Source organism: Lepus europaeus, chromosome 17 (assembly GCF_033115175.1).
Source record: "Lepus europaeus isolate LE1 chromosome 17, mLepTim1.pri, whole genome shotgun sequence".
Classification (NCBI taxonomy): domain Eukaryota; kingdom Metazoa; phylum Chordata; class Mammalia; order Lagomorpha; family Leporidae; genus Lepus; species Lepus europaeus.
The window spans coordinates 76,676,275-76,703,205 of NC_084843.1; the positions used below are offsets into that span (position 1 = coordinate 76,676,275).

The following is a 26,931-nucleotide window of genomic DNA, read 5'->3' on the forward strand; positions in this document are numbered from 1 at the left end:
GGCTGAAGTGTGTTTATCTGCAAGGGAAGTGGGAATGTTCCAGACTGGACAGGAAGAGAGGTCAAATGGGGCATCTCCCCAGATGTACCTCTCTTCACAGGGCCAATTCATTGGCATTGTTCTCCCGTGTATGCTTGGGATCTCTCATAGTTGTAGAACATTTTCAACTGTTACTTCTTCAAATGCTGTCTTTACCCTGTTCTATCCTCCGTCACTTTATTGTCTTTTACCTACTGTTTCATATTTGCTAACTTTTTATTTTTCTGTGGTGAGGCAGAGTGCCACATTAATCCAAGACTTGCAGTTGTCTGGACCACCAAACAGTGCACACCGTGGTTAAGAGTCTGCAAGTACTGGTTTACACTTGGATGACCATTAATGCTGAGGGTGCTGCCTTTTTGGTTACAGGTTATTATAGGGATGCTCTCTTATTAGACTCATTATTTTATGTGGGTCCTGTGCTTTGAGTTTTGTTCCCCTTACCCCATGAGGCCACCAAACAAAAATTCTTACTGTCCTTGATGATCAAATACCTTCACATAAAGCAATTTCAATGCTAACTTGCTCTAGATTCCTGATTTTCTCTTATTGTTACTCTCAGGCTATCTATAAATGACTTTGAGAATTAGTTTTTCAGGACTGGCATTTTGGCACAGTGGATGCATATTGGCGTACTCATTTGAGTACTGCTGCTCTACTTCTATTACATCTTCCTACTTATGTGCCTGAGAAGGCAGCAGAAGGTGGCCCAAGTATTTGGGCCCTTGCCACCCCAGTAGGAGACAAGGATGAGTTCTGGGCTCTTGGCTTCAGCCTGGTTCACCCCTGTGTGTGGTAGCCATTTGTGGAATGAACCAGTGGATAGAAGATCTCTTTTTCTATTTCTCTTTGTCTTTCCCCGCTCTCTCTATTGCTTTGCCTTTCAGAAAAATAAATATTAAAAACAACAACAGCAAAAGAATTAGCTTTCATGCTTCACCTGTTACCAGATAAGTAATCAGGCCCTTGCTGCTCACTGCGTGGTTGGCCAATTCACCAGAGCCTAGCATTGGTAAGAGGGAAGAGTTTATTTTAAGAAGCTGGCCGTCTGGGAAAGAGTAAGAGTAATTTCTGGATTCAAAATGTGCTCTTGACTACCAGCAAAAAGGATTTTTAAAGGGACAAGAGCAGCTGCAAGGGGAGGTTTAAAAAAAAAAAAAAAGTCCAGTCAGTGGGTAATTATGCAGATTTTCAGGCTTTGTTCTGATGGTGGTCTATCCAGGAAACGAGCTTCAGCACTGTGGAGGCTTCTTCAATAGCTGGATCTAAGATCCCCCATTCCAAGTCATCTCCTTTCTGTAGGCTCCTGAAATTCTTATGCAAACCTTATTCACAAGGCTAGGGGAAGGGAAAATGCATTCATTTAGGTTAAAATGTGAAAGGGAAGATGGCCTTTATTAGGGTTTACATCTAGTGTTCTGTTTTCATAGGAATAATTGATTTGAATCTAGCTTATGATTTTGGAAAACTGGAACTTATATTGTTATTTATATTTCTAAGTATGGCTAATACTGATTATGATTAAATTAAGATCATGGTCTACTTGGAGTTGCATTGTATTTATGGATTCATGTGGAGGCATTGGTATCTTTTTTTTTTTTTTTAAAGGATTTTATTTATTTGTTTGAGAGGTGAATTTACTGACAGAGAGAGAGGGACAGAGAGAAAGCACTTGGGCCATCTTCTACTGCTTTCCCAACCAAAGCAGAGAGCTGGACCGGAAAAGGAACAGCCTGGACACGAACCAGCTTAGCCAACTGTGCTGGAGTGCTGGCCCCTCTTACATGGTTTAACTATAGAATAGGATGGGGCATCTTTCATTATGTCCACACAATCTGTTTTCTTCACAAAAGCTATTTTTTAAAAACAAACAAACAATTGTTTATTAATTTGGAAGACTGTCAGAGAAAGAGAAAGAGGGAGAGAGAAATCTTTCCTTTTACTGATTCACTCTCCAAATGTCCACAACAACCAGGGTCGGGCCAGGCCCAATCCAGGAGCCAGGAACTCCACCTGGGTCTCCGTAATAGGGGGCAAGGTCATCACCTGCTGCTTTCCCAAGCATATTAGCAGCAAGCTGGATTGGAAGCAGATCAGTGGGAACTCCTGGCACTGGGATATGATATGGGATGCCTGCAGCACAGATGGTGGCTTAATTGCTGTGTTACAAAGCTGATACCTTCAGTAAAGTTTTTGTAGGCTAAGTTTTATTCCTGTGTAGTTTGTGTACGTGTGTGTGTGTGTGTGTGTCTTTAAAATTTTCTGAGTGGTCTGTTAGATTTACTGTTTTTGTTTTAAATAGCTTAAACCTGGAGAAGGTACCCTGTGATTTTACTTATCTTTTTTTTTTTTTTTTTTTTTTTTGACAGGCAGAGTGGACAGTGAGAGAGAGAGAAAGAGAGAGGGAGAGAGAGAGAGAGAGAAAGGTCTTCCTTTGCCGTTGGTTCACCCTCCAATGGCCACCGCGGCTGGCGCATCGCGCTGATCCGAAGGCAGGAGCCAGGTGCTTATCCTGGTCTCCCATGCGGGTGCAGGGCCCAAGGACTTGGGCCATCCTCCACTGCACTCCCGGGCCATAGCAGAGAGCTGGCCTGGAAGAGGAGCAACCAGGACAGAATCCGGTGCCCCGACCGGAACTAGAACCCAGTGTCCCGACCGGAACTAGAACCCGGTGTGCTGGTACCACAGGCGGAGGATTAGCCTATTGAGCCGCTGCGCTTGGCACTTATCATCTTTTTAGACCTCTATAATTGCATTGTTCTTAAGACAGAAATAGAAACTTATTTAAAAAACAAAAACTATTTTTGGTCTTTGATATCCAAATTAAAAAATGGTGATTGTCCACTTTCAATTTTATCTTTTTAACATTTGGTTTATTGGAAAATTATAAAGTTTATTTTGTCTATCACATTTTATTCTGACTCATTCTTTTGTGTAGGAGCTAGTTATTATTTTAAAAATTATTTATTATTTTTATAAAAGATTTATTAACTTATTTGAAAGTCGGAGTTACACAAAGAGAAAAGGAAAGGCAGAGAGAGGTTTTCCATCCGCTGGTTCACTCCCCAATTGGCCACAATGGCCGGAGCTGTGCCAATTCGAAGCCAGGAGCCAGGAGCTTCTTCCAAGTTTCTCATGTGGGTGCAAGGACTTGGGCCATCTTCTGCTTTCCTAGGCCATAGTAGAGAGCTGGATTGGAAGTGGAGCTGCCGGGATTCGAACCAGCGCCTGTATGGAATGCCGGCACTGCAGGCGGTGACTTTACCCTCTATGCCACAGCGCTGGCCCTGCAAAGTTAATTGCTAATTCAAACCCTTGGGTAAATGAAATACTCAGTCCTTTGGATAAACCTTCAGTTTCTCTACATAGTTCCTTCCCACCCACCACCACTTCTTTCTGGTGTGGAGGGTGTTGGTAGAGAAGTTCTTTAGAATTTTTCCTGTCATTGAGAAGAAGCCATTTCTGCGTCATCCTCTGTCCTTCTGGGCCATTGCTAATGACCGATTCTAGGCGGTTCCAAGGTGGAAAAGACGTAGTAGGAAGGTTGAGGACATTTTGGACAACTTTACCCTAAGATACTTGTAGAATAACCAAATGGAGTTACAGAGTAGAGAGATGAATAAATGGAACTGGAACTCAGGAAAGGTCTGGGTAGAGCTATAAGGAGAAATGATGTTTAGAACAGTGGGAATGGATAGGAACATGTAGGGATAGGGTATAGGAAATAAAACAGGACACTGGATCCTCGTGTAGCTGTGAGGAATTTCACAGGCACAGGCTGGATAGTGTAGTGGTTCAGTTCTGTGGAGAATGTGCTGGTGGTTTGAATCATGGTAAGCATGTGAAGTTCAAAGCAATTGCAGTGACATTGGTAAGAGCAGCTTCCGTGCAGTGGTGGAAGTTGAAGTCAGATCATCCTGGGTTAAGGAGTGAATTGGATATGTGGAATAGACAGTGTGAAAAGATTGATTGGAAGAGAACAAAAAACCAGGCTAGATCATTGGAGCAGGACGAGGGGTCAAGAAAGGTATCTGTTTCTATGATGGCAGACACTGGTAATGCGTGCCTATGAGAGTGATCAGTGGAGAAGAGAGTTAATGTAACACAGAGAGCGGATAACTTAAGGTGTGAAGTCCTCAGGACAGAGGAGGTGATGTCAGAGATTGTTGGAAGGATTGGTCTCTGAAGGCATGGGGTAGGTGGGAGATGGAGAAAGCTTGCAATATAAATTTTGTCATCAGTGAATAAGTAATGTAAATATAATAGTCCCTGGATGGTTGTGGGAAAAAACAAAGACAGGAGCTCTGTGAGAATACCAGCGTCTAGTGTTTGTGTAAAGACCAAGGGGGTTTAAGAAAGATAACACGGTCAGCAGTGTCAAGTGTTATCAAGCAGCTCAACTAATATGAGGACAGAGAAGTGTCCCCTGTCTTGGCCATCTGCAGCTGACTGGTCATCTTCTAGAGAGAAGCTTCGGTGGAGTTTCCACATTACGTAGAGATAAAGGCCAGGTTGCTGCAGACTGAGCATGAGTAGTTGACTGGAGGGTAGAGACAGGAAGTCAGTCTTATGAAAAAAAGTCGATATATCACGGTAGTCAGCTGGGTGTGTGGATCAGAGACCTCAGCACGTTCCTGTGCTGAGTGGTGAAGGTGGAAAAGGACACGCTGGAGGTGCGGCAGCAGGGAGGTGTGTGTGAATCCTTAGACATTGTCCTTGCGCTGTGCAGAAATGAAGGGAGTGAAGACCCCGGATTCTAGCAGAAATAGGAAGACAGCTTCCACTAGAAATAAGGCAGAAGGGGTGGTGGCTGAGGAGGTGTTTGGGTGGTAGATGAGAAATTTGGATTAACACCTGAGGAATTGTTTTTAGTAAGGGAGGGATAGTTTGGTCAACTGAGCTAACAGGGACAGGAGGGGAGACATGGTGGTTGTAGGGGAGAGTTTGAGGAAAAGGAGAATTTTCTGTGGCTACTGAAGGAAATGAGAGAGCAAACTGCATAGGAGTACTTAGCAGAACTGAACTAATGTGCTTTTCACAGCTTTGGTATTTACAAGGGTACTCTAAAAAGTTCATGGAAGGATAGGCTTTGGGCACAGCAGTTAGCCTGCAGTTGGGACCCCTGCATTCCATATCAGATTGTCTGGGATTGAGTCCTGGCTCTCCTCCTGATTCCAGCTTCCTGTTGCTGTAACCCTGGCTGGCAGTGGTGATGGCTGAAGTCCTTGGGCCTCTGCAACCCATGTGGGAGACCCAGATTGAGTTCCTGGCTCCTGGTTTCAGTCTGGCCCAGCCCAGAGGGGAGTGAACCAGCAGATGGGAGATCTTTCTCTGTCTCTCTGCCTGCGTTTTTAAAGAAAAAAGTTCATAGCAAAATGATGTTAAAAATAGAGTTTATTTGAGTGCAAAAGTTTTTTTGGGTGAACTTTTTTTTTTCATAGTATGTGGAAAGTGTATATTATGAAAAAGTATCCATAGAATTCAAAATTTTTTGCACTAGAATAAACTCATACTTCTAATTCCATTTTTCTATGAGCATTTTTAGAGTCCCCTTACATAGTTGTATGAAAGATTTTTCCCTTTTCTTAGGGCCCAGCAGCCTAAATATCTGAGCAAGGAAGTTAAACAATTAAGTTGATCTTGGTATGGGTTTCCTGGGCCAGTGTGACAAAAGGGATAAGGAGGCAAGAGATTCCAGTAGGCAGAGCGCTTGAAATGGTGGATCACTGAGTGCAGGAGGCAGGGAACAAAGGAAACCAGAAGAGCTGCTGGCATCCGAAGTGGCTGGCAGTTGAGATTGGGGAGTGGGAGACTTACTCAGGGGAACAGTTGCTGGTTCTGACATCAGATGTAATCTGGCCACCGAGTGGTTTCAGGAATAGAGACAAAGTGAAGGTTATTGGAGTTGAGCAGACCAGGGAACCATAAGGCTAGCTAGCTCAAGGCGTCAGCCTCAACAGAAGTGGGGTGCTTGGAAACCGTGGCAGAACGGAGGGCGTTCTGAACCAGGTTTCAGTGTCTAATGACTATGAGGGAGTGACCAGGAGGTCAGTGGGTAACAGAAGCAAGGAGAGGTGGGAACAGATGGCACAACCTGAAAAAGAACTGTTGTTATGTGAGAACAGAGGATGACGTGTGTGCGGCGTGTGCTGAGTGGGACAAAGAGCAGCCCGCACTCAGGTCTGCGTTTGGACAAGCTTTGCGTTTAGACTGTGGAAGTGGGTTCAGGATTTAGAGTGCTTGTTTGCACGGGAACGAGGTGGAGGTTATCAGGGAGCGTAGCTGTTGCAGGAAGCGTGAAGGGGCAGGAGAGGCCGAGTACAGAGCAGAAAGGAGAGGAGTGGAGCGGGGAGGGGGCTTAATTGCTGGGCTTACCTTTTGGATGGTTATGAGTATGCAAGACGTGGTGGTCTTAGCTGAGCTCAGACTTCTGCTGAACTGTGCAGAGCAGTGTGCTGACAGGTGGAGAGCGCCTGGGCGTGCGCAAAGTTGGCTTTGCTGTTTCAGGTCTGCTTAGTGTTTACGGCCTGTGGCCTGTGCTCAGCACCCCAGCATGGAGCTGCCTTGTTCTTTGACAGAGCTCAGCCCTGGTTGAAGGGGCAAGCCTGGATGGAAGCGCTTGGTGTTCATTTGTTATTTTGGCCTGCACAGTCTTGTTGCCTAGGGGTGGGAGGCTGGGTACAGATTACTCTGAGTCCTGATCGGGTCGAGGAAGCATTAAGTCTCCAGGCTTTTGCAAGGCTTGATGCCAGGTCCAGTGGAGGCTGTAAAAAAGTTCTGAGTCAGGCCAGCGCCGTGGCTCAACAGGCTAATCCTCCGCCTAGCAGCGCCGGCACACTGGGTTCTAGTCCCGGTCGGGGCGCCAGATTCTGTCCCGGTTTCTCCTCTTCCAGACCAGCTCTCTGCTATGGCCCGGGAGTGCAGTGGAGGATGGCTCAAGTCCTTGGGCCCTGCACCCCATGGGAGACCAGGAGAAGCACCTGGCTCCTGGCTTCGGATCAGCGTGGTGCACCGACCGCAGCGTGCCAGCCGCAGAGGCCATTGGAGGGTGAACCAACGGCAAAGGAAGACCTTTCTGTCTGTCTGTCTCTCACTATCTACTCTGCCTGTCAAAAAAAAAAAAAAAAAAGTTCTGAGTCCCCAGAAGGATGCACTGACTGTATGTGTGATCCACGATCTCTTTCAAGTCATGCAAACCTAATTTAAAAACAATATTTAAGGGGCTGGCGCCCTGGCTCACTTGGTTAATCCTCCGCTTGCAGTGCCAGCATCCCATATGGGCTCTGGGTTCTAGTCCCGGTTGCCCCTCTTCCAGTCCAGCTCTCTGCTATGGCCTGGGAAGACATTGGAGGATGGCTCAAGCACTTGAGCCTGCACCCATCTCAGAGACCAGGAAGAAGCACCTGGCTCCTGGCTTTGGATCGGTACAGCGTGCCGGCTGTGGCGGCCATTTGGAGGGTGAACCAATGGAAGGAATACCTTTCTCTCTGTCTCTCTCTCTCATTGTCTAACTCTATCTGTCAAATAAATTTAATAAAAAAAAATTTAAGTTCTGAAGTACAGTCTGCAAGGCTTCATATTAAACATCTTTTAGAATTAGAAAATGTATCCGTTCATAAAGTTGTAAAACAATACTCTAAATATTTTACCTCTCCTGAAACACCTGTTAGCATATTTAAGATGTGCTTCAGACTTACTAAGTCATGTGTAATTAAAATCTTGAAGCATGGCCGGCACCGCGGCTCACTAGGCTAATCCTCCGCCTTGCGGCGCCGGCACACCGGGTTCTAGTCCCAGTCGGGGCACCGGATTCTGTCCCGGTTGCCCCTCTTCCAGGCCAGCTCTCTGCGGTGGCCAGGGAGTGCAGTGGAGGATGGCCCAGGTGCTTGGGCCCTGCACCCCATGGGAGACCAGGAGAAGCACCTGGCTCCTGCCATCGGATCAGCGTGGTGCGCTGGCCGCAGCGTGCTACCGTGGCGGCCATTGGAGGGTGAACCAACGGCAAAGGAAGACCTTTCTCTCTGTCTCTCTCTCACTGTCCACTCTGCCTGTTAAAAATAAAAAAATAAATAAATAAAAAAAAAATCTTGAAGCATGGTGTCTTTGCAGGGCGCTAGGAAATACTGATGTGTAGGAGTCTGCTGTACAAACCAAGGGTGCTTTTGCCAGTAGGAACTATGACTTCATTACATGTTTGACCATTTCTGCCTCTCACAAAATAATAGATAACACTAGAAAGATACACATTTCATAGTTTTTCCATATCTTTAACCACCAGGCCTATTCACCTGATACTTGGTTTACCATCAATTAGAATTTTTTTTTAAACATTTATTTTATTTATTTGAAAGACAGAGTTACAGAGAGAGGTAGAGGCAGAGAGAGAGGTCTTCCATCTGCTGGTTCACTCCCCAGATAGCTGCAACGGCCAGAACTGCGCTGATCAGGAGCCAGGAGCCAGGAGCTTCTTCCAGGTCTCCCACGTGGGTGCAGGAGCCCAGGGACTTGGGCCATCTTCCACTGCTCCCCCAGGCCATAGCAGAGAGCTGGATCAGAAGAGGAGCAGCTGGGACTAGAACCAGTGCCCGTATGGGACTCCGGCGCTTCAGGCCAGGGCACTAACCCGCTGCACCACCGTGCCTGCCCCACCATCTATTAGAATTTTAACTCAAAGGCAGGTGGTAGCAGATAAGAGTTAGGGAATCTTCAGTCTTTAAAAAAAAAAAAAAAAAACAGATTTTAGGGGTGGGCATTGTGGTGAAGCCAGTTAAGCCACCACTTGATGCCTGCATCCCATATCAGAGTGCTGGTTTGAGTCCTGGCTACTCTTCCAGTCCAGTTTCCTGCTAATGCATCCTGGGAGGAGCGGATAACTGCTCAAGTGCTTGAGTCCCTGCCATCCACATGGGAGGCTCCGATGGAGTTCCACGCTTCTGGTTTCAGCCTGGCACAGCCCTGGCTGTTGTGGGTGTTTGGAGAATGAACCAGCAAATGGAAGAGATTCTCTCTCTCTCTCTCTCTCTCTCTTTGTTGCTCTGCCTTTCAAGTAGATGAAACAAAAATAAACAAACATTTTAAAAAAATTTTAGTGGTGAATGCTGTTCTTTTTTTTTTTTTTTTTTAAAGAAATTAACTGTATGAGGGATAGTCTTTGAAAAAGTTCCATCATCAAATAAGTTTGGGAAGCTGCATACTGTATCCCCTTGAGACAGGCTAGAAGCAGACTCACTAAATCAAGCCTCTCCTGACCTGACATCCACTTCCAACTCCAAAGAGCAGGAGAAGGAGCATCCAGACCCTAATTGCTAAAGATCATCTGCTGCCCCATTAGGGACTTCCCCAACCTGCATCCCTGCCTTGAGTAGCCCAGTGTGACTGACATTTGACTTTTCTGGAATGGCAGTAGCAAGCAACACTGCTTTTTTGAGCAAGTCATGTGCAATAAACCCAATAGCCCCTGTGTAAAACACTGAACTGGGTGCATACTGAAGTGTTGTGTGCCAAGGTGGGGACAATTTAGAATTCCAGGCCCAGTGTGACCGAAGTTCTATGTGCTGAGGGAGAACCGCCCTGCCTCCCCAACTCCATAAAAGCACCTGTTCAGCTCCCATCTGAGACTCTGCTGTCTTCTTTGTATCCAAGCATAATCCCCCAAGAAACCTTGTCTAGGTTGCACATAGGCCTCTTGTCAATTTCTACTTGCAGGTGAATCAAAGTGGGTCAGTAATACCCTCCCCTCCTGGTGGTCACAATGAACGTCAGTTACTACCAGTAAAGTAGCATTTATCCAACCCTTCTGAAGGTACTGTTCTAAGGTTTCTATATGCATTAATCTTCGTAAGTCACATGGCTAGGCTCCAGTGGAAGTAAGTGCCAGGATTCAAACACAGGAAGATTAGCAGCATAGGGCTTGCAAGCACCACATGCCATCTGTAACCAGCAAAGAAACAGGTTTGAACATTAAATCCAGCATTTCTCAAACGCATTTGACTTTAGAACCACATTATCTTTCAGTATTTATATGGGGATTAGTCATACATGGAGTTGACCCTGAGAAGTACTGCCTGAGATGACCTGATCTTATGTTGCTGATTGCTGTCATTTAAACAGCGTTGGTTTGGCACAGCACCAGTTCTTCCAACTTGGTTCTCTGTTGATAGCACTCAATGGTATATTTATCTATTTGTTACTTTTTCTACTTGGTAGCCTAGGATTTTGACTTCAAGGGGTTTCATATTCTCTTTCACAGTGACCTTCCCAGGAATTTTTAAAAGGTTAGTATTACTATATAGTATACTTGATATTAAAGCAGCTTATAACCCACATCATTATTTTACTTAGTGTTCTCTACTGTATGATTATATTATCATAAAATTTTGTTTTGTTTTTAAAGATTTACTTACTTGACAGGGAGAGAGAGAGAGAGAGAGAGAGAGAGATTGATCTCCCATCTGCTGGTTTACTCCTCAAATGGCCAAAATGACTGGGAATGGGCCAAACCAAAGCCAGGAGCCTGAAACTCCATCTGGGTGTCCCATGTGTGTGGCAGGGACCCAAATACTTGGCCCATCCTGTACTGATTTCCCAGGCATGCTAGCAGGGAGCTGGATTGGAAACGGATCAGTTAGGACCTGAACCAGGGCTTCTATGTAGGATGCTGGTGATGCATGTAGAAGCTTAATGTACAGTGCCACAAAACACTGGCCTCTATCATAACATTTTCATGTTTGAACTTCTCAGAGACCACCCAGTTCGTCGTCTTTATTATTATTATTTATTTGAAAATTTCGGCAGGTTGAGAAAATGATAGCTCTTTAGTGCCATGAGGCATAATAATTCACATCTGAGTTTGAACCCTGGCTCTGCCTCTTTACCAGCTATGTGAAAAGTTATCTCATTTTTTGGAAACTTCTATTTCTTTCTCTAAAAGAGAAGGCTAATATCTTACAGAGTGGCTATGAGAATAAAATTTGAAACTATGTGTGTATGTCTGAGACATAAAGTATTCTCATGTTAATACCTCCATTTTTTTTCTTTAAAGAGATAGATGTAAGTGTATACTGTGAATGAATTATGAAAATAGTTAGAAAGGAAAGATCCGTTTTGTATGTGCAGGGTCTCAGTCGTATGCTGACATGAGCTACATTTCTGCTGAAGTGAGGTTGTCATGATACAGGTTGTATGGGAGCTCAAACCAGTTACCTTCCGGCTTTCTGACTCAGATATTAAGCAAAACTGGACTGGGCAAACATGGACCTGTTTATTAGCTCACTTATTAATGTTGAACTAGCGTTGGTGCTGACTTCTGTTCTTCCTGAAATGCCCCTGTTGTCGTTTAAAATCTGACACTCTAAAAGCTTAATGGTGTGAAGTACGTTTTCCAAAGTGGTCTTATCTGCCAGTTTGTTCAATATCACGCATATGGGACAGGGTTGTTTTTGTTCTTACATTTACTACATGATGCTTGTTAAATTTTTTGTGGCAATCTACTTTTGGGGTTGGTATTATTTAACCTCATAACTTCATATGGATCAGCATTCATAACCTCAGCGTGGATCAGCATTTCAAACAGAGTTATTAAAACAAAAATCTAGGCTGGCGCTGTGGCGTAGTGGGTAAGGCTGCCGCCTGCAGTGCCAGCATCCCATGTGAGCGCCGGTTCGGGACCCAGCTGCTCCACTTCCGATCCAGCTCTCTGCTGTGGTCTGGGAAAGCAGTGGAGGATGGCCAAGTCCTTGGACCCCTGCACCTGCATGGGAGACCCAGAAGAGGCTCCTGGATCCTGGCTTCGGATAGGTGCAGCTCCAGCCGTTGTGGCCGGGTGGGGAGTGAACCAGTGGATGGAGGACCTCTCTCTCACTGCCTCTCCTTTTCTCTCTGTGTAACTCTGTCTTTCAAGTGAATAAATAAATCTTCAACAAAAAAATCTATAGGGATGCTTCAGTTTCCCAACAACTTAATCTCTGATCAGAGAGAGAATGTGTGGGATTTGCTAATATTCTAAATACCTCTTATAGCCCTGGCACATGGTGAACACTCAGTCAGGACTTAATGATGAACTGAATTAGGTTTCTAATCTCTACCCTGCCCCTTACAGCTTCTGTAACCTTGACAGGTTCCTCATGTGTACAAAAGGGGCCCTCCTCATGTGTACAAAAGGGGCCCTACCTCCTCGGCTTGTTGTGACAGTGCAGTCCAGGCAGGTAGTGTGGCCGGTGCAGCCCGTGGTGCGCTGTTTCTCTTGACACCTCACTGTGTTCTTCAGCAGTGCCCTTTTCCTCCTCATTTCCTGCACACTGGGATGCTGCATTTAAGAGAATCTGAATATTTGCCAGCTAAACTGAAAATATGTTTCTTTGCAGCCCACACTTAATACATTTTAGCAGAAGTGATCTTATGTTGGATAGACCTTAGTTTGAATCCTGGCTTTGCAATGTATTGGTGTTGTGGCCTTGGGCAAGTTATTTGACCCATCTGTACAGTAAGGTGAGATTAAAATGAGTCATTATATATACATAAACCACCTAGGTCATTGTCTAGTTTGTGGGGGCCCAAAATAAATGTTATTGTGATATATTAACTGGAAACTGTTACTCGATCTGGTGATTTCTACAGTTAATCCATGGACAGTGAGCACCTGCTGTGTTCAGACCCCGTCAGAGCAGGCAGGAACACAGCGGATAAACATTGGGCACGTTTCTAAGTTGGTGGGTGGATTTAGCCTTGCCTAGAATTATGATCAGCAAAAGAAGGACTTTGTATTTCATTTGAGATGAAAGAAAGAAATTCACGGACTTGTTATTGCATTTGACATGGCTTTTTTTTTTTTTAATATTGTTTTTCTATATTAAAGCTCTGAAAAAAGAAGGAATGGCAGGCAGGTTCATGAGTATGACAACAAACCAGGTAACTTTTGTTATCTGACAAGTCTTTCACTTTTTGCTGATCCTGTTTATTAGAAATTAGCATGTTTCTCTCCAGTACTAAAATTTAACCAATATAGCCCTGTACAGGTAATATTCAGATATTCTGTTCATTGTTAAAGTCACTCAGATTGTTTAGACGTTATATAAAATCAACTCCTCCTCTTGCAGACTAAACATTGCAAAGCAGGTGCTACAAAGTTTGATTTCCAAATAAATAGAAAAGCTTAAGGATTGGATGTTATGAAGCTTTAATTTGAAAAATGTGTATTATATACTTAACAAACTAACAATAAGGGTTTTTTTTTAAGATTTTTTTTTATGTATTTGAAATTGCTAGAGAGGGCAAGGTAGAGACCACAATGGCCAGGGCTGAGCCAGGCTGGAGCCAGCAGCCAGGAATTCATCCGGGTCTCCCAAGTGGGTAGCAGGGGCCCAAACACTTGGGCCAGCTTCCACTGCTTTATTTTTATCTTTATTTATTTTTTAAGATGGAGCATATTCTTTCATTATTGCTTTTTTTTTTAATTTTTTTTTTATTTTTGACAGGCAGAGTGGACAGTGAGAGAGAGAGAGACAGAGAGAAAGGTCTTCCTTTGCCGTTGGTTCACCCTCTAATGGCCGCCGCGGTAGCGCGCTGCGGCCGACGCACCGCGCTGTTCCGATGGCAGGAGCCAGGTGCTTATCCTGGTCTCCCATGGGGTGCAGGGCCCAAGCACCTGGGCCATCCTCCACTGCACTCCCTGGCCACAGCAGAGAGCTGGCCTGGAAGAGGGGCAACCGGGACAGGATCGGTGCCCCGACCGGGACTAGAACCCGGTGTGCTGGCGCCACAAGGCGGAGGATTAGCCTGTTGAGCCACGGCGCCGGCCTTTTTTTTTTTTTAAGACTTACTTATTTGAGAGGTAGAGTTATGGAGAGAGGGAGAGGCAGACAGAAAGGTCATCCATCTGCTGTTCACACCCCAAATGGCTGCACTGGCCAGAGCTGGGCCGATCTGAAACCAGGAACCAGGCGTTCCTTTTGGGTCTCCCACATAGGTGCAGGAGCTCAACATTTGGGCTGTCTTCCACTGCTTTCCCAGGCCATAAGCGGAGAGCTAGATTGGAAGTGGAGCAGCTGAGACATGAACTGGTGCCCATATGGGATGCTGGCACCACAGGCAGAGGCTCAGCCTACTGTACCACAGCACCAGCCCCTCCACTGCTTTTTGCAGGCCATTAGTAGGAAGCTGGATTGGAAGTGGAGCTGCCAGGACATCCCACATGGGATGCCAGTGTTACAGGTGCTGGCTTTACCTGCTACGCCACCAGGCTGGCCCCAACAATAAGGTTTTTAAAGGATTACCAAAATAATCAACATGTATTTCAGAAGTTGAGTTTAATAAACATCAGCATGTCCTTTCTGTTTTTTCGGTTTTCTTGTATTAATGAGATGCACATTTACACACCATAAATGTCTCAGTGGCACCGAGTACGTTCACAGTCCTATGCAGCCATCTGTGTGTCTAGTTTCCGAACTTTCTCATTGCCCGGGAAGGAAACTCCATACTCAGTAAACAGATACTCCCTGGTCCCACCTTCCACACCCCCAGCCCCGACTCCTGGCAGCCACTCATCTGCCTTCTGTCTCCCTGGGCTTCCTGTTCTGATGTCTCATGAATGGGGCCATGCAGTTGCCTTAGGTGTCTGGCTTCTTTCACTTAATGTATTCGAGGCCTAATCATGTCGTAGCATGTACTGCCTTCGTTATTGTTTCTGAATAATGTCCATTGTGTGTGTGTGTGTATGTATATATCACATTATATTTACTTGTCAGTTGATGGGACAGTTTCCAGTCTTTGAGTATTTTGGGATATGCTGCTGTGAACATTCATGTACACGTTTTTGTCTGGGCATATGTTTTCAGTTCTCCTTCTGCTACGCCGAGGATGGAATTACTGCATCATATGGTAACACTATGAGTTTGCTTAACTTTCTGAGGAACTGGCAAAACTGTTTTTCCTCAGCAGCTATACCCTGTGACATAGTTTTGAATGCTAAGAAAACTTGGAAGAAATGAAAAAGTCTATTGAAATGTTGACCTGAGAGCTCTTGTACCCGAGACAGCCCTTCTGGCAAGCCAGATGGTTGGTAGGCAAGCTCTCAGTTTGCTTCATTTGCTGTTCAGAATAAAAACATCAAACTTTATCTACCCCAGAGAATAGTGTCAGATTTTTTATGCCAGCCTTATTATCTGCTTATGAATGAACTTTTTGTTACTATAATGAAACAGTTAGGGAAGGGTAAGCTTATAAAAAGAAGGGTTTATTTTGGCTCCAGGTTCTGAAGCTACAGGGCCTAGAGGCCTTGTTTGGTGGTGGCCTTCTTGCTGGCAGAATCCCAAGGAGCATATCACATCCCATCACTCAAGGAACAGCGTATGTCTTGCTGCTGTGTGGCCTGTCTCCCCCTCTTTAATAAAGGCACCAGGATTCACTCATGGGGGCTCCCCTGTAAGGTCCTGCTCTAATCTCATCACTCTTCAAGTGCCAGAGTCAGACTGAGTCTTCACTTTCTTAACAGCATTCACGTAACGCTTTGGGGATTAAACTTTTTGAGTTGGGGTAGGGAGGGTAAAGAACAAGTATTCAGACCACTGCACCTCACTTCCAGAAGTTTGCTGTATTCTTGGAATTGATGATGTTCCCTTTTATGGCAATAGTTACGAAAAGTGACATATTTGAGTTTCTGCTTTGCTTTTTCTTAGTGAGTTCCATATTTTGTTTGATTATTTTATGAATTTAGATTTGTTAAAAGTCATTTATTTATTTGAAAGTCAGAGTTACAGACAGAAAGGGAAAGAGAAACAGAGAAATCTTCCGCCTGCTGTTTCACTCCCGGAAGCCACAGCTAGGATCTCTTTCATGGGCGGATCTCCTTCATGGGTGCAGAGGCCCAAGGACTTGGGCCATCTTCTGCTTTCCTAGACACATTAGCAGGGAGCTGGATCAGAAGTGGAACAGCCCAAACTCGAACCCACACCCATATGGGATGGCTGGCATCAAGGCTGTGGCTTTACCCGCTACACCACAGCGCCAGTTCTGAGTTCTGTATTTTATTGCATGGTTCACTAAAACAGAGAATCCAAGTATCACTCTTTTTATGTAAACCATCCTTTTTATTTTTAAAGATTTTATTTATTTATTTGAAAGAGTGATGGATGTGTGGGGTAGGGAGAGACAAAGAGCAAAAAGATCTTTCATCTGCTAGCGTATTTCCCAAATGGTCACAACAGCTGGGGCCGGGCCGGGCCGAAGCCAGGAGCCAGGAACTTTATCCAGGTCTCCCACGTGGGTGGCAGGGGCCCAAGCATTTCAGCCAACTTCCGCTGCCTTGCCAGTCACATTAGTAGAGAGCTGGATTGGAGGCGGGACAGTGGGGACTTAAACCAGTGCTTTGAAATGGGATATGGGCTTCGCAGGCAACGGCTCAACCTGCTGTACCTCAGAAGCCATTCTTAAATCAAAATTTAACTGAAGATTTGTGGTTCAAAGAAGGAAGTGGTCTTATAATCTGAATCTTGGACTTGAACTTAAAGCAAGTGGATAAAAATTATTCTGTTAATTATAATGTCTGAGATAATGCTTGAATATTTTTGTGAATAAAATTGATATATTTAAAGGCTTGGGAGTAGTTTAATTATAACTAAATTTTCTTGGATGCAAAATGATATTTTCAAAAATATGCAGTCTTCACTTAAAAATGTGTGAAAGACACTGCTGTTGTGGCTGCGTGCTCAGAGGTCTGTGTCTCGCTGATGACGCTGTTTGTGCCAAGCTGTGCTTGCGCACCAGCTGTCAGCAGTTCAGTCTGTCACACCCCTCTTATCAGGTGTTTAAGTGTTCATAAAATGAAGCAGTTACAAAGAAATATAATAAATGGGTCTCACTGACAGTGAAGAATTTCCAAAGTTGAAAGGGTGCTCCGGACAAATCAGACTTCCGCAGTAATTTCGGGGCTCTGTGGGAGGAAAGGGGCTTTTCTGCCGCATATCATGGAAGGGGTGAGTCTTTGTGAATTTTACGTTTGGAAGAAGAAATGAGATTGTCAGTCATCCCAGAAAGCTTGAGGGGAGCCTGACTCTGACTCTGACTCTGTGGGGTAAGTTACTCTTCGTTCCTTTAAGCACAGTATTAAAAAGATTGTAATCTTTCTTAGAGTGATATAAAATTGAGGGGGCTTTGGAAAGGGGAATTTTTCTGGGGTTTTAAAATAGGAAATAAGCATCATTGTGGACATTGAGTACATTGTCTACCAAATTGTATATATTATGTACTAAATTCTGCCATTTTTATCATTTTAGTAAGTTTGGCCCCTAAAATAATTTGGTATTATTGTTGGATCACTTTGTCTACTTCACTTTAGAATATATAGGCACTTGGATTTGAACTAGAGAAATAAATATTTTTTAATTTAAAAATTTACTTGTTAGGGAAAAAAAGAGAGAGCTCCTATCTGCTGGCTCACTCTGCAATGCCCACCATGGCTGGGACTGGACTGGGCTGAAGCTGGGAGCTGGGACCAGGTCTCCATGTGGGTGACAGGGACCCAGCTACTGCAGCTTCACTGCTGCCTCCCAGGGTCTGCAATGCAGGAAGCTGGAGTCTCAGCCTGAACCGAGGCTCCACAGTAAGGGATGTGGGTATCTTAACCAGCATCTTAACCAGTTGCTAGGCTAAACACCTGCTCTAAAGACATAGTTTTCATTATAATTTTTGTCTCAATACTGAATCTTCATACCTTTCTTAGGCCATTGTCATAAGTTTGCAACTGATGACCTGTACAAACTAAGTGTGGTAGAAACTACAAATAAAAAGTCAACGCAGGGGCCAGCACTGTGGCGCAGCAGATTAAAACCCTGGCCTGCAGTGCCAGCATCCCATATGGGTGCCGGTCCTGATCCTGGCTGCTTTTCTTCTGATCCAGTTCTTTGTTATGGCTTGGAAAAGCAGCAGAAGATGGCCCAAATCCTTGGGCCCCTGCACCCATGTAGGAGACCTGGAGGAAGCTCCTGGCTCCTGGCTTCAGATCAGCTCACTACCTCTTTCTGTAACTCTGTCTTTCAAATAAGTAAAAATAAATCTTTTTTAAAAAAAAGTCAACCCAATAAAATGTTGATGGATGTGTTTATTTAAGGTATCAGTGAAGGGAAAGAAGAGAATTTTGAAGGCCAAGTTTTGTTTTGTTTTTTGAAGGTGTATTTATGTATTTGAAAGAGCAATAAAGAGAGATGGAGATACAGATGAACTTCCACCTACTGGTTCACTCCCCAAATGGCTGCAACAGCCCGGCTGGGCCAGGCTGAACCAGGAGCCAGAAACTCCATCCTGGTATCCCTTATGGATGGCAGGGAGAGTACTTGGGCCATTTTCTACTGCATTTCCAGACTCATGATCAGGAAGCTGGATCAGAACTGGAGTAGCTGGAACTCAAACCGGTGCTCTGACATGGGATGCTGGTGTTAAAAGTGGTGGCTAAACCTGCTGCTCCACAACTCCGGGCCCTTGGAGGTCAAGTTTTATATTATGAGATCTCATTATAATAGTTTTATGCATACTTGGAACAGTATGAGTGATTTGTGACCAAAATGTGATTTGTAGCAGGAGTGATTGTTACGTAGATGGAGCCCCTGTCTGTACTTTATCATTCTCTGTGCCAAATTCTGGTCTTACTGTCAACATAAAAGAAGATGTTCCTTTAGTTGGAAATTGTAATGCATTTCTCATAGAAACACTGCAGTTCAAATAATATTATGAATTTTTACTCATTATTCACTAAATGGATATTTTAAGCTCATGATAGAAAGCAGGTACTGTATTATATGTACTGTTTGTGTTTACCAGGATACAAAGATAAAGAAAACAAAGTGTGTCATGATTGCTGATGTCAAATAAGTACTGTTTCCTTGCCAGCCGTGAGGAGTACAGAAGAAGTGGTTGAAAGCTACCTGACACAGTTACACATTCATTACTTTCTTTTCCGTGGTCCTTAGGCACTTTATGGGTTAAACTGCCCAAGTTTACAACTCTATTTCGTAAACTTGTTTCTTTGGGAAAATACTTCTCAAGTTTAAAAATAAAATATAATTCAACTTGGAAAATACAATCTGTGCATAAGTTGGAGCCTTCACCTGTTGTGAAACTGAACGGTGCTGGCCTCAGCATTACCAAGTTAATGTATAGTTGGTGCAGAGTTTTCAAGTATAATCGCTAACTTGCTTAGTGAGAGTGAATGGCTGTCTTGCTCTTTTGTAGGAGGTACATATTGAATTGTCTGCACTTTTGAAAACACCTTTATTTCCCTCTCACCCTTGATTAACAGTTGTGCTGAGTAGCTCAAACTGGTTGGGAGTCGTTTTCCTTCTGAGTTTGCTGATTCAGCTCCATCGTGTCCTTGTGCACACGGTAGCTCTGGAAGTTCAGAGTCATTCTGACACCGCATCTGTAACTTCTGCACCTCTCTGGAAGCTGCTCAGAGTTGCTCTCCATTTCTCCTGTCCAGAAATTTCAAACTGATTGTACTTTAATGTGGAGGTATTTTATTTTATTTTTTAAAGATGTTGGTGCCACAGGCAGCAGCTTTACCTGCTGTGCCACAGCGCCAGCCCCAGACTGGAGATATTTAATCAGTTACGCTGTGCACTCTGATTTCACTGAGGAAATGTGTTTAGTTCTGGGGCATGTGATAGAACTATTTCATTGATTGACTTTTCCTCTGCTTTCTTCTTTAGGACCCTCTTATACTGATACTGAATTGTTTTGACTGGGCCTTCAATTTTCATATTTTTCCCTTATTATCATCTGTTTGATTCTTTATTCTTTCTGATAAGTTTCCTTAAGTTTGCTTTCCAAGGACTCTTTTTTATCTTTTTTTTTTTTTTAAAGATTTTTTAATTTATTTGAAAGGCAGAGTTAGAGAGCAATCAAGCTTCCATCTGCTGGTTCACTCCTAAAATTGCTTCAAGGAGGCAGGAGATTTGTCCCAGTTTCCCACATGGGTACAGGGGCCCAAGCACTTGGGGCATCTTTCACTGCTTTCCCCGGTGCATTAGCAGGGAGCTGGATCAGAAGTGGAGCAGCCAGATTTTGAACCGGCACCCGTATGGGATGCCAGCATCACCAGCAGAGGCTTAGCCTGCTATGCCATGATGCCAAGGACTCTTTTAAATAATATCTTTTCAAATAAATAAATCTAGGGGCTGGCACTGTGGCACAGCAGGTCAAGCTGCTTGCCTGCAGTGTTGGCATCCCAAAAGCGTTCCACTTTGAGACCTAGCTGCTCCTCTTCTGATCCAGCTCTCTGCTGTGGCCTGGGAAAGCAGTAGAAGATGGCCCAAGTGCTTGTCCCCTTGCACCTACATGGGAAGACCCAGAAGAAGCTACAGGCTCCTGGCTTTGGATTGGCTCAGCTCTGGCCATTGCAATCATTTGGGGAGTGAACCAGCAGATGGAAGACCTCTCTCTCTTTCTCTGCCTCTGTCTCTGTCTCTCTGTAGCTCTGCCTTTCTAGTAATAAATAAATAAATCTTTAAAAAATTAAATCTAAAAAAAATTTAAAATAAATAATATCCTATGTATTTATGTATGGAATATCTCCTCTTGTCTCTGTAAACATCTTCTCAAATTTTAAGTTTTCTTCTGCCTCTATTGTGCATGTTTCCTCTAGGCTCCTGGTTTTTTTTTTGTTTGTTTTTGTTTTTTTCCTCCTGTTTGTTTTCTTTGTTTCTTGTGTCTTATGATAGAGGCTTTCCTCTGATGAGTGGTGGGCCATGGCTGCCTGAAGGCATGGCCCTCAGCTGTTTGAGAGCCGAAGCCCTGGGTCCGTCACTGGTGACTGGTGACTGAGTTCATGGCACGGTGATATGGCTGTGCCATTTCCCAGGGAGCCATTCATGTCAGCATCTGGTTTCTTCTCCTTTTCTGGAAAGAGGAGAGGGGTCTGCTCATTTCCCATCTGGTGGGAGGAGGACTCTGCGGTTGTCTTGGAGCAGAAGGGGAAGATTGCAGCATTCAGTGTAGATGTGTGTTGACTTGATCCTCGTTTCCTTCTAACTTCCGCCCACCACTGTGCTGTGCTGTGCCTTGTTCTGACGCCTGCTACAGAGGCTGATCCTCTGGCACCGGGCCTTAGTGCAGAGACTCGACCATGTGGAACTTCCGAAGGCACTTGCGAGACTGAGCTGTTTGTTAAAGAGCTTCAACCTGCCTTCCTCGTGTGGTGCTGCCTGTACCCCTCCTTGTGGAGGTACCATCTTTCACCAGTTCCCAAGCCTTTTGAGAATTCTGTGGCCGAGGTCCGGTTGGTTCTTGGCTTTCCACATTGCTGGTTCTTAGATCTGCTGGTAGGCACCACTGATGCATTGGTTTCCAGCTTGAATTTAAACTTTTGTTTATGTCCTGAAAATCCCTTGTTAGCATTTTAGCACAACCCTGGGACCAAATGAAATAGGTGTGTTTAATTTTCCATATTTTCCCAGAACCCCTTTCTATTTTTTTTTTTTGATTATTGTTTAAGCATTATCTGTTTATTTTCTATTGTGGTAGAATACACATAAAATTGACATTTTACCATTTAAAAATGTATGAGGGGACTATCATGTGAAAATGAAATTGCAAAAAATTTTGAAATCTATGCATGCAGAGAATCTTCAAAGAGCTCGTGAAAAGTATGTATGAAAAAACCATGCACAGGGCTGGCATCAAGGCCTAATGGGTAAAGCCATTGCCTGCAATGCCAGCATCCCATACGGGCTCCTGTTCATGTCCGGGCTGCTCCACTTTCAATTCAGCTCCTTGCTAATGGCCTGGATAAAGCAGCAGAAGACAGTCCGTGTATTTGGGCCCCTGCCACCTATGTGGGAGACCTGGAAGAAGCTCCTAGCTCCTGGCTTCCACTTGACCCAGCTCAAGCCATTGTGACCATTTAGGGAGTGAATCTGGGGATGGAAGATCTTTCTCTCTGTAACTATGACTTCCAAAGCCAGAGCTGCACTGACCTTAAGCCAGGAGCCAGGAGCTTCTTCCCAGTCTCCCACACAGGTTCAGGGGCCCAAGGACTTGGGCCATCTTATACTGCTTTCCCAGGCCGTAGCAGAGAGCTGGATCAGAAATGGAGCAGCCAGGTCTTGAACTGGTGCCCACATGGCACTGCAGGCAGCATCCCCACTTGCTATACCATAGAGCTGGCTCCATCAAATAAATCTTTAAAAAGAACAAAAGACTGCATGGATTTCAAAAAGTTTTTCTACCAAATAAACATCTTTTGTTCTGTTTTTCCACAAACTCTTTGATGTACCCTTGTACAATTCAGTGGCATTAAGTACATTCCCATAATTGTCCTAGAACTTCAGATCATACCAAAAAGAATCCCTATACCCATTAAGCAGTCATTCTCTATTCCCTCCCACACTTCCCTCCAGCCCCTCACAAACACTAATCTGCTTTCTGTCTCTCTGGATTTGGCTATTGTGGTTGTTTCATATTAATGGCAACATGCAATATGTAGCCTTTTGTCTTGCATTTCTGTTTAGCATAATGTTTCCTAGGTCATCTGTGGTGTAGCATGAATCAGTACTTCATTCTTTTTTGTGGTTAAATAATTCACATTTTATGGGTAAACCTCATTTTGTGTACCTGTTCTTCAGTTGATGGATGTTAGTGCTGTATCCACTTTTTGTGTACTGCAAATAATGCTGTTGTGAATATTGATATACAAATTTTTGTTTGGACACTTGCTTTCACTTCTTCGGAGTATATACTTAAAGTGGAATTGCTAGGTCATATGGTAATTCTGTGTTTAACTTATTGAAGATCTGCCAAGTTGTTTTTCATGGTGACAGTGCCATTTTATATTCCTGTCAGCAGTGTGCAAGGGTTCCAGTTTCTCTGTGTCCTTGGTAACACATCTATTTTCCATTAGAAAATTTTTATTTTAGTCATTCTAGTGGGCTTAAAGGGATATCTCATGGCTTTGACTTGCATTTTCCTAATGACTAATAGGTGGAGCCTCTTTTTCATGTGCTTCTTGGCCATTTGTATATATTTGGAGCAATGTTTATTCAAGTTTTTGTCCATTTTTAAGAAAAGATTTATTTTATTTATTTGAAAGGTAGAGTGACAGAAAAGAATGAAGAAACAGAGAGAGAGAGAGAGAGAGAGAGAGAGAGAGATCTTCCGTCTGCTTGTTCACTCCTTAGATGGTCACAATGGTCAAGGCTGGAACAGGTGAGGAGCCCAGAACTCTATCCTGGTCTACTCTGTGGGTGACAGCTGCCCAAGAACTTGGGCCATCTTCCTTCCACTGCTTTCCTAGGTGCACTAGCAGAGAGCTGAATTGGAAGTAGAGCAGCTGGGACTTGAACCAGCGCCTATATGGGATGCCTGCATTGCAGGTGGCTGCTTAACCCGTTAAGCAGAACACTGGCCCTGGTAGCTCTTTTAATTGGTGTTTCTCTTAGACATACCCCCACCAATGTGTGTGTTGTGTGTGAGTTCATCTATATGTATTTCCATTGTGTACTCCTCTGAGTTTATATTAAAGTAAATGTGAATTCATATTTGTTTTACCCAACTGAGTTCATTATCATGTGGATCATTCTAACCTCCTGCCCTTGGTTACCTGTGAATTTGCACTCCAACAGTGAAAAATCCAGCTCTCACCATCTACTGTTTACTTAACTGCTCAGTTCCTATGTACAAATAAAGTATGCATATGGTGGCTTAGCTATGAGTCACAGAGTTAGAGAGAGAGGGAGAGACAGAGAGAGAGAGAGAGAGAGGTCTTCTATCTGTTGGTTCACTCTCCAAATGGCTGCAATGACTGGTGCTGGGCTGATTCGAAGCCAGGAGCCAGGAGCTTCGTCTGGGTCTCTATGCGGGTGCAGGGCCTAAGCACTTGGGCCATCTTCCAGTGCTTTCCTAGGCTATAACAGAGAGCTGGATTGGAAGTGGAGCAGATGGGACTCGAACTGGCACCCATATGGAATGGAAGAACTGTAGACAGCGGCTTAACCCGCTACGCCACAGTGCAGCTTTATGGAATAACTTCCATAAAGTGCTCCCGGAAAAAGAAATCAGTTAGCCTACTCTGTATTAAGCAGAAGTACCTTTCAAAAATAAAGCCAGCACCTGGTTAAGGGCAGATGAATTAAACCATGTTAATATCTAATATTCTAGAATTCACTATAAAACATTTTTTAAAAAAAATTTATTCATTTATTTGAAAGGAAGAGTAACAGTGAGGGAGGGTTGGGGAGAGGGAGAGACAGCGAGAGATTGATCTTCCGTCTGCTGGTTCCCTCTCCAAGCGACCCCGATAGCTGGGGCTAGTCCAATCTGAAGTTAGGAGCCCAGACTCCATCTGGGTCTTCCATGTCGAGGGCAGAGACCCAAGTAGTTGGGCCATCATATGCTGCCTTCTGAGGTGCATTAGCAGGAAGCTGGGTTGGAAGTGGAGGAGCTAGGACTTGAATCAGCACTCTGAAAGGAGATGCAGACATCCCAAGGGTTGACTCAATCCATGGTTCCACAACGCCGCTCCGAGTCCTACCTCTTAAAGGGAGGAGTGTCACAGAATTTATGGACATATTTTATTTTTTAAAAAGATTTATTTATTTATTTGAAAGATATAATTACAGAGAAGGAGAGCCAGAGAGCTCTTCCATCTGCTAGTTCACTCCCCAAATGGCTGCAATGGCTTAACCCAGCCAGCCAGGAGCCAGGAACTTCATCCTGGGTCCCAAGTGGATGACAGGGCCCGAACACTTAAACCACTTTCCCCTGCTTTCCCAGGCACGTTAGTAGGGAGCTGATTGGAAATGGGCCTGCTAGGATATGAACTGGTGCCCATATGGGATGCTGAGTGTCCAAGGCGCTGGCTTAACCTGCTATACCACATCACCAGCCGCTATGGACATATTTTAAAACTGCCATAGCTTCTAGGAAAAAGAAAAAAGGAAAATTATTATATGACTTTGGAATATTCAGATATTTATTACACAATATCCTGCTATTGTTCATTGGTTTGGGTGTCTCCCAAAGCCCCATGTATTAAAACCTTGGTCCCCAAGCCTGTTGAGAAGTAATGGTACCTTTGGGAGGTAGAGCCTGGGGCTTGTGCCCTTTCAAGGTAGTTCTTGTATGACCTTTGAGTTCTGTGAGAGTTGTCATAAAAGCCTGAGTCTGGGCCCGCCCCGTCTCTATGCTGCCTGGTTCACCATGGTCTCCTTCCTTGGCACATGCTCTGTCTTTGCCTTCTACCACTGCACAGAGGCCAAGCTGCGAGGATGCACCCAGGCTTGGGCTTGAACCTCCAAAGCTGTGAGCTAAAGTTATTTGCCTCAGGTATTTCATTATAGTGATGCTAATTTTACTAATGCATGTACTAAAAAATTGGGATAAGAAAAGATATTGATAAATTAGACCGCATGTAAATTGAAATTAATATTTTTTTAAAAGATGCCATTAAGAAATGGAGTAGATAAGTACAGGGCAGAGAAGAAATATTTCTAGCATTGGCATCTGTGATATATGAAGAACTGCAATAACCCAACAGAGGAAAAGGGGACCAATCTAAGTAAGCAAAATGAATAAAATACATGAACAGACTTAGCAAAAGAGGTTATAGCAATGACGAGTGAGCATTTGCAAGGTACCTTACATCATTTTGCAGGGACAGGCAAGCCAAACTGACAGTGAGATGCCATTTCATACTCTCTAGTATTTCAGTAAAGGAAAGACTGAAGATATCAAGTGCTGGGCATGGTGTGTCACCCCAGAACTCACATAGGGCTGGTGGGTATGTAAAATGGTACAGCTACGTTGGAGAACTGTTTGGCAGTTTCAAATGTAGTTAAACATCTTTTCTAGGACTTGGTGATTCCATTCCTAGATGTTTAACAAAGAAAAATGAAAACAAATATCCACAAAGTTAAGAACTTAAAAATGTAGTAGTTCTATAACAGCCCAAGGTTGGCAACAACTGAAATGTCTGTCTACAGGAAAATGGATAACAAATCGCGGTGTGTTCCCACACTAGATTATTAGTAAGTAATACACTGCACGGAAACACGATATACTCAACAACACAGATGAATCTTTTTAAAAAAGATTTATTTATTTGAGTGAGTTACAGAGAGATTTCTTAGAGAGACAGATCTTCTATCTGCTTGTCCACTCTCCAGATGACTACAATGGCTGGGACTGGGCCAGGCTGAAGCCAAGAGCTGGGAGCATCATAATATACACATGCATAGTTTCTAACCTGAGGGTAAACAGTGGTAAACTGAATGTTGTTTTTTCAAAATGTAAAATTCTTTCTATGACAGTGTATATTCTTCATGCTTTTAGATGGTTGTAGCGTAGAGCTTGCCTTTATATGGATATGCCATAATTTACTTAGTCCTCCCTCCCTCTCCATCCCCCAACTCCAGGAATTGATATTATTGATATTATTCTCAACCAACAGGGAAACAATTCTCATTTGACAGATAAAGGAATTTACTTTTGTAGCAGGTGTCTGGTGCAGTAAACTGTCTCCTGGGCCACCTGCATCCCACATCAGAGTACCTGGGTTTGAGTCCTGGCTCAGCCTCCTGCTAATGCTCATCCTGGTAGGTAGCATGTAATGGCTAAGTACTTGGTTCCTGCTACCCATGTGGGAGACCTGGATTCAGTTTTGGGTCCTGACTTCAGCCTGGTTAACCTTTGGCTGTTGTAGGCATTTTGGGGAGTGAATCAGCCAGTATAAGAGCTCTGTCTCTGCCTTTTAAATAGAATATAAATAAATAAATAAATTTTAAAAGAAATGTGATTTTTTTTATTATGAGGATTTTCAAATTTATACAGAAATAGTATATAGTATAATGGATCTCTGTGACTGTCATCTAGCTTCAACGTTTCCAAGTTTGTAGTCTTGGTAAGCTGCAGAGC

The 26,931-nt window shown here is 43.9% G+C and overlaps 1 protein-coding gene across 6 annotated transcripts in view; it reads left to right on the plus strand.

Moving 5' to 3' along the window:
- Window positions 1-26,931, plus strand: part of SHLD2 (shieldin complex subunit 2) — a 73,375-nt gene that overhangs the window by 12,053 nt on the left and 34,391 nt on the right. The window contains exons 1-2 of one of the 6 annotated variants that reach the window (XM_062214915.1): window positions 16,934-17,108; window positions 23,115-23,226. The exons of 3 other annotated variants lie outside the window; for them this stretch is intronic. In XM_062214915.1, the coding sequence (XP_062070899.1) occupies window positions 23,199-23,226 (28 nt within the window). In that variant the 5' untranslated portion in view covers window positions 16,934-17,108; window positions 23,115-23,198. Of the gene's footprint in view, window positions 1-16,933; window positions 17,109-23,110; window positions 23,227-26,931 lie in introns of those variants that run through there. 2 more of the 6 variants (XM_062214916.1, XM_062214921.1) reach the window with 2 other exon arrangements.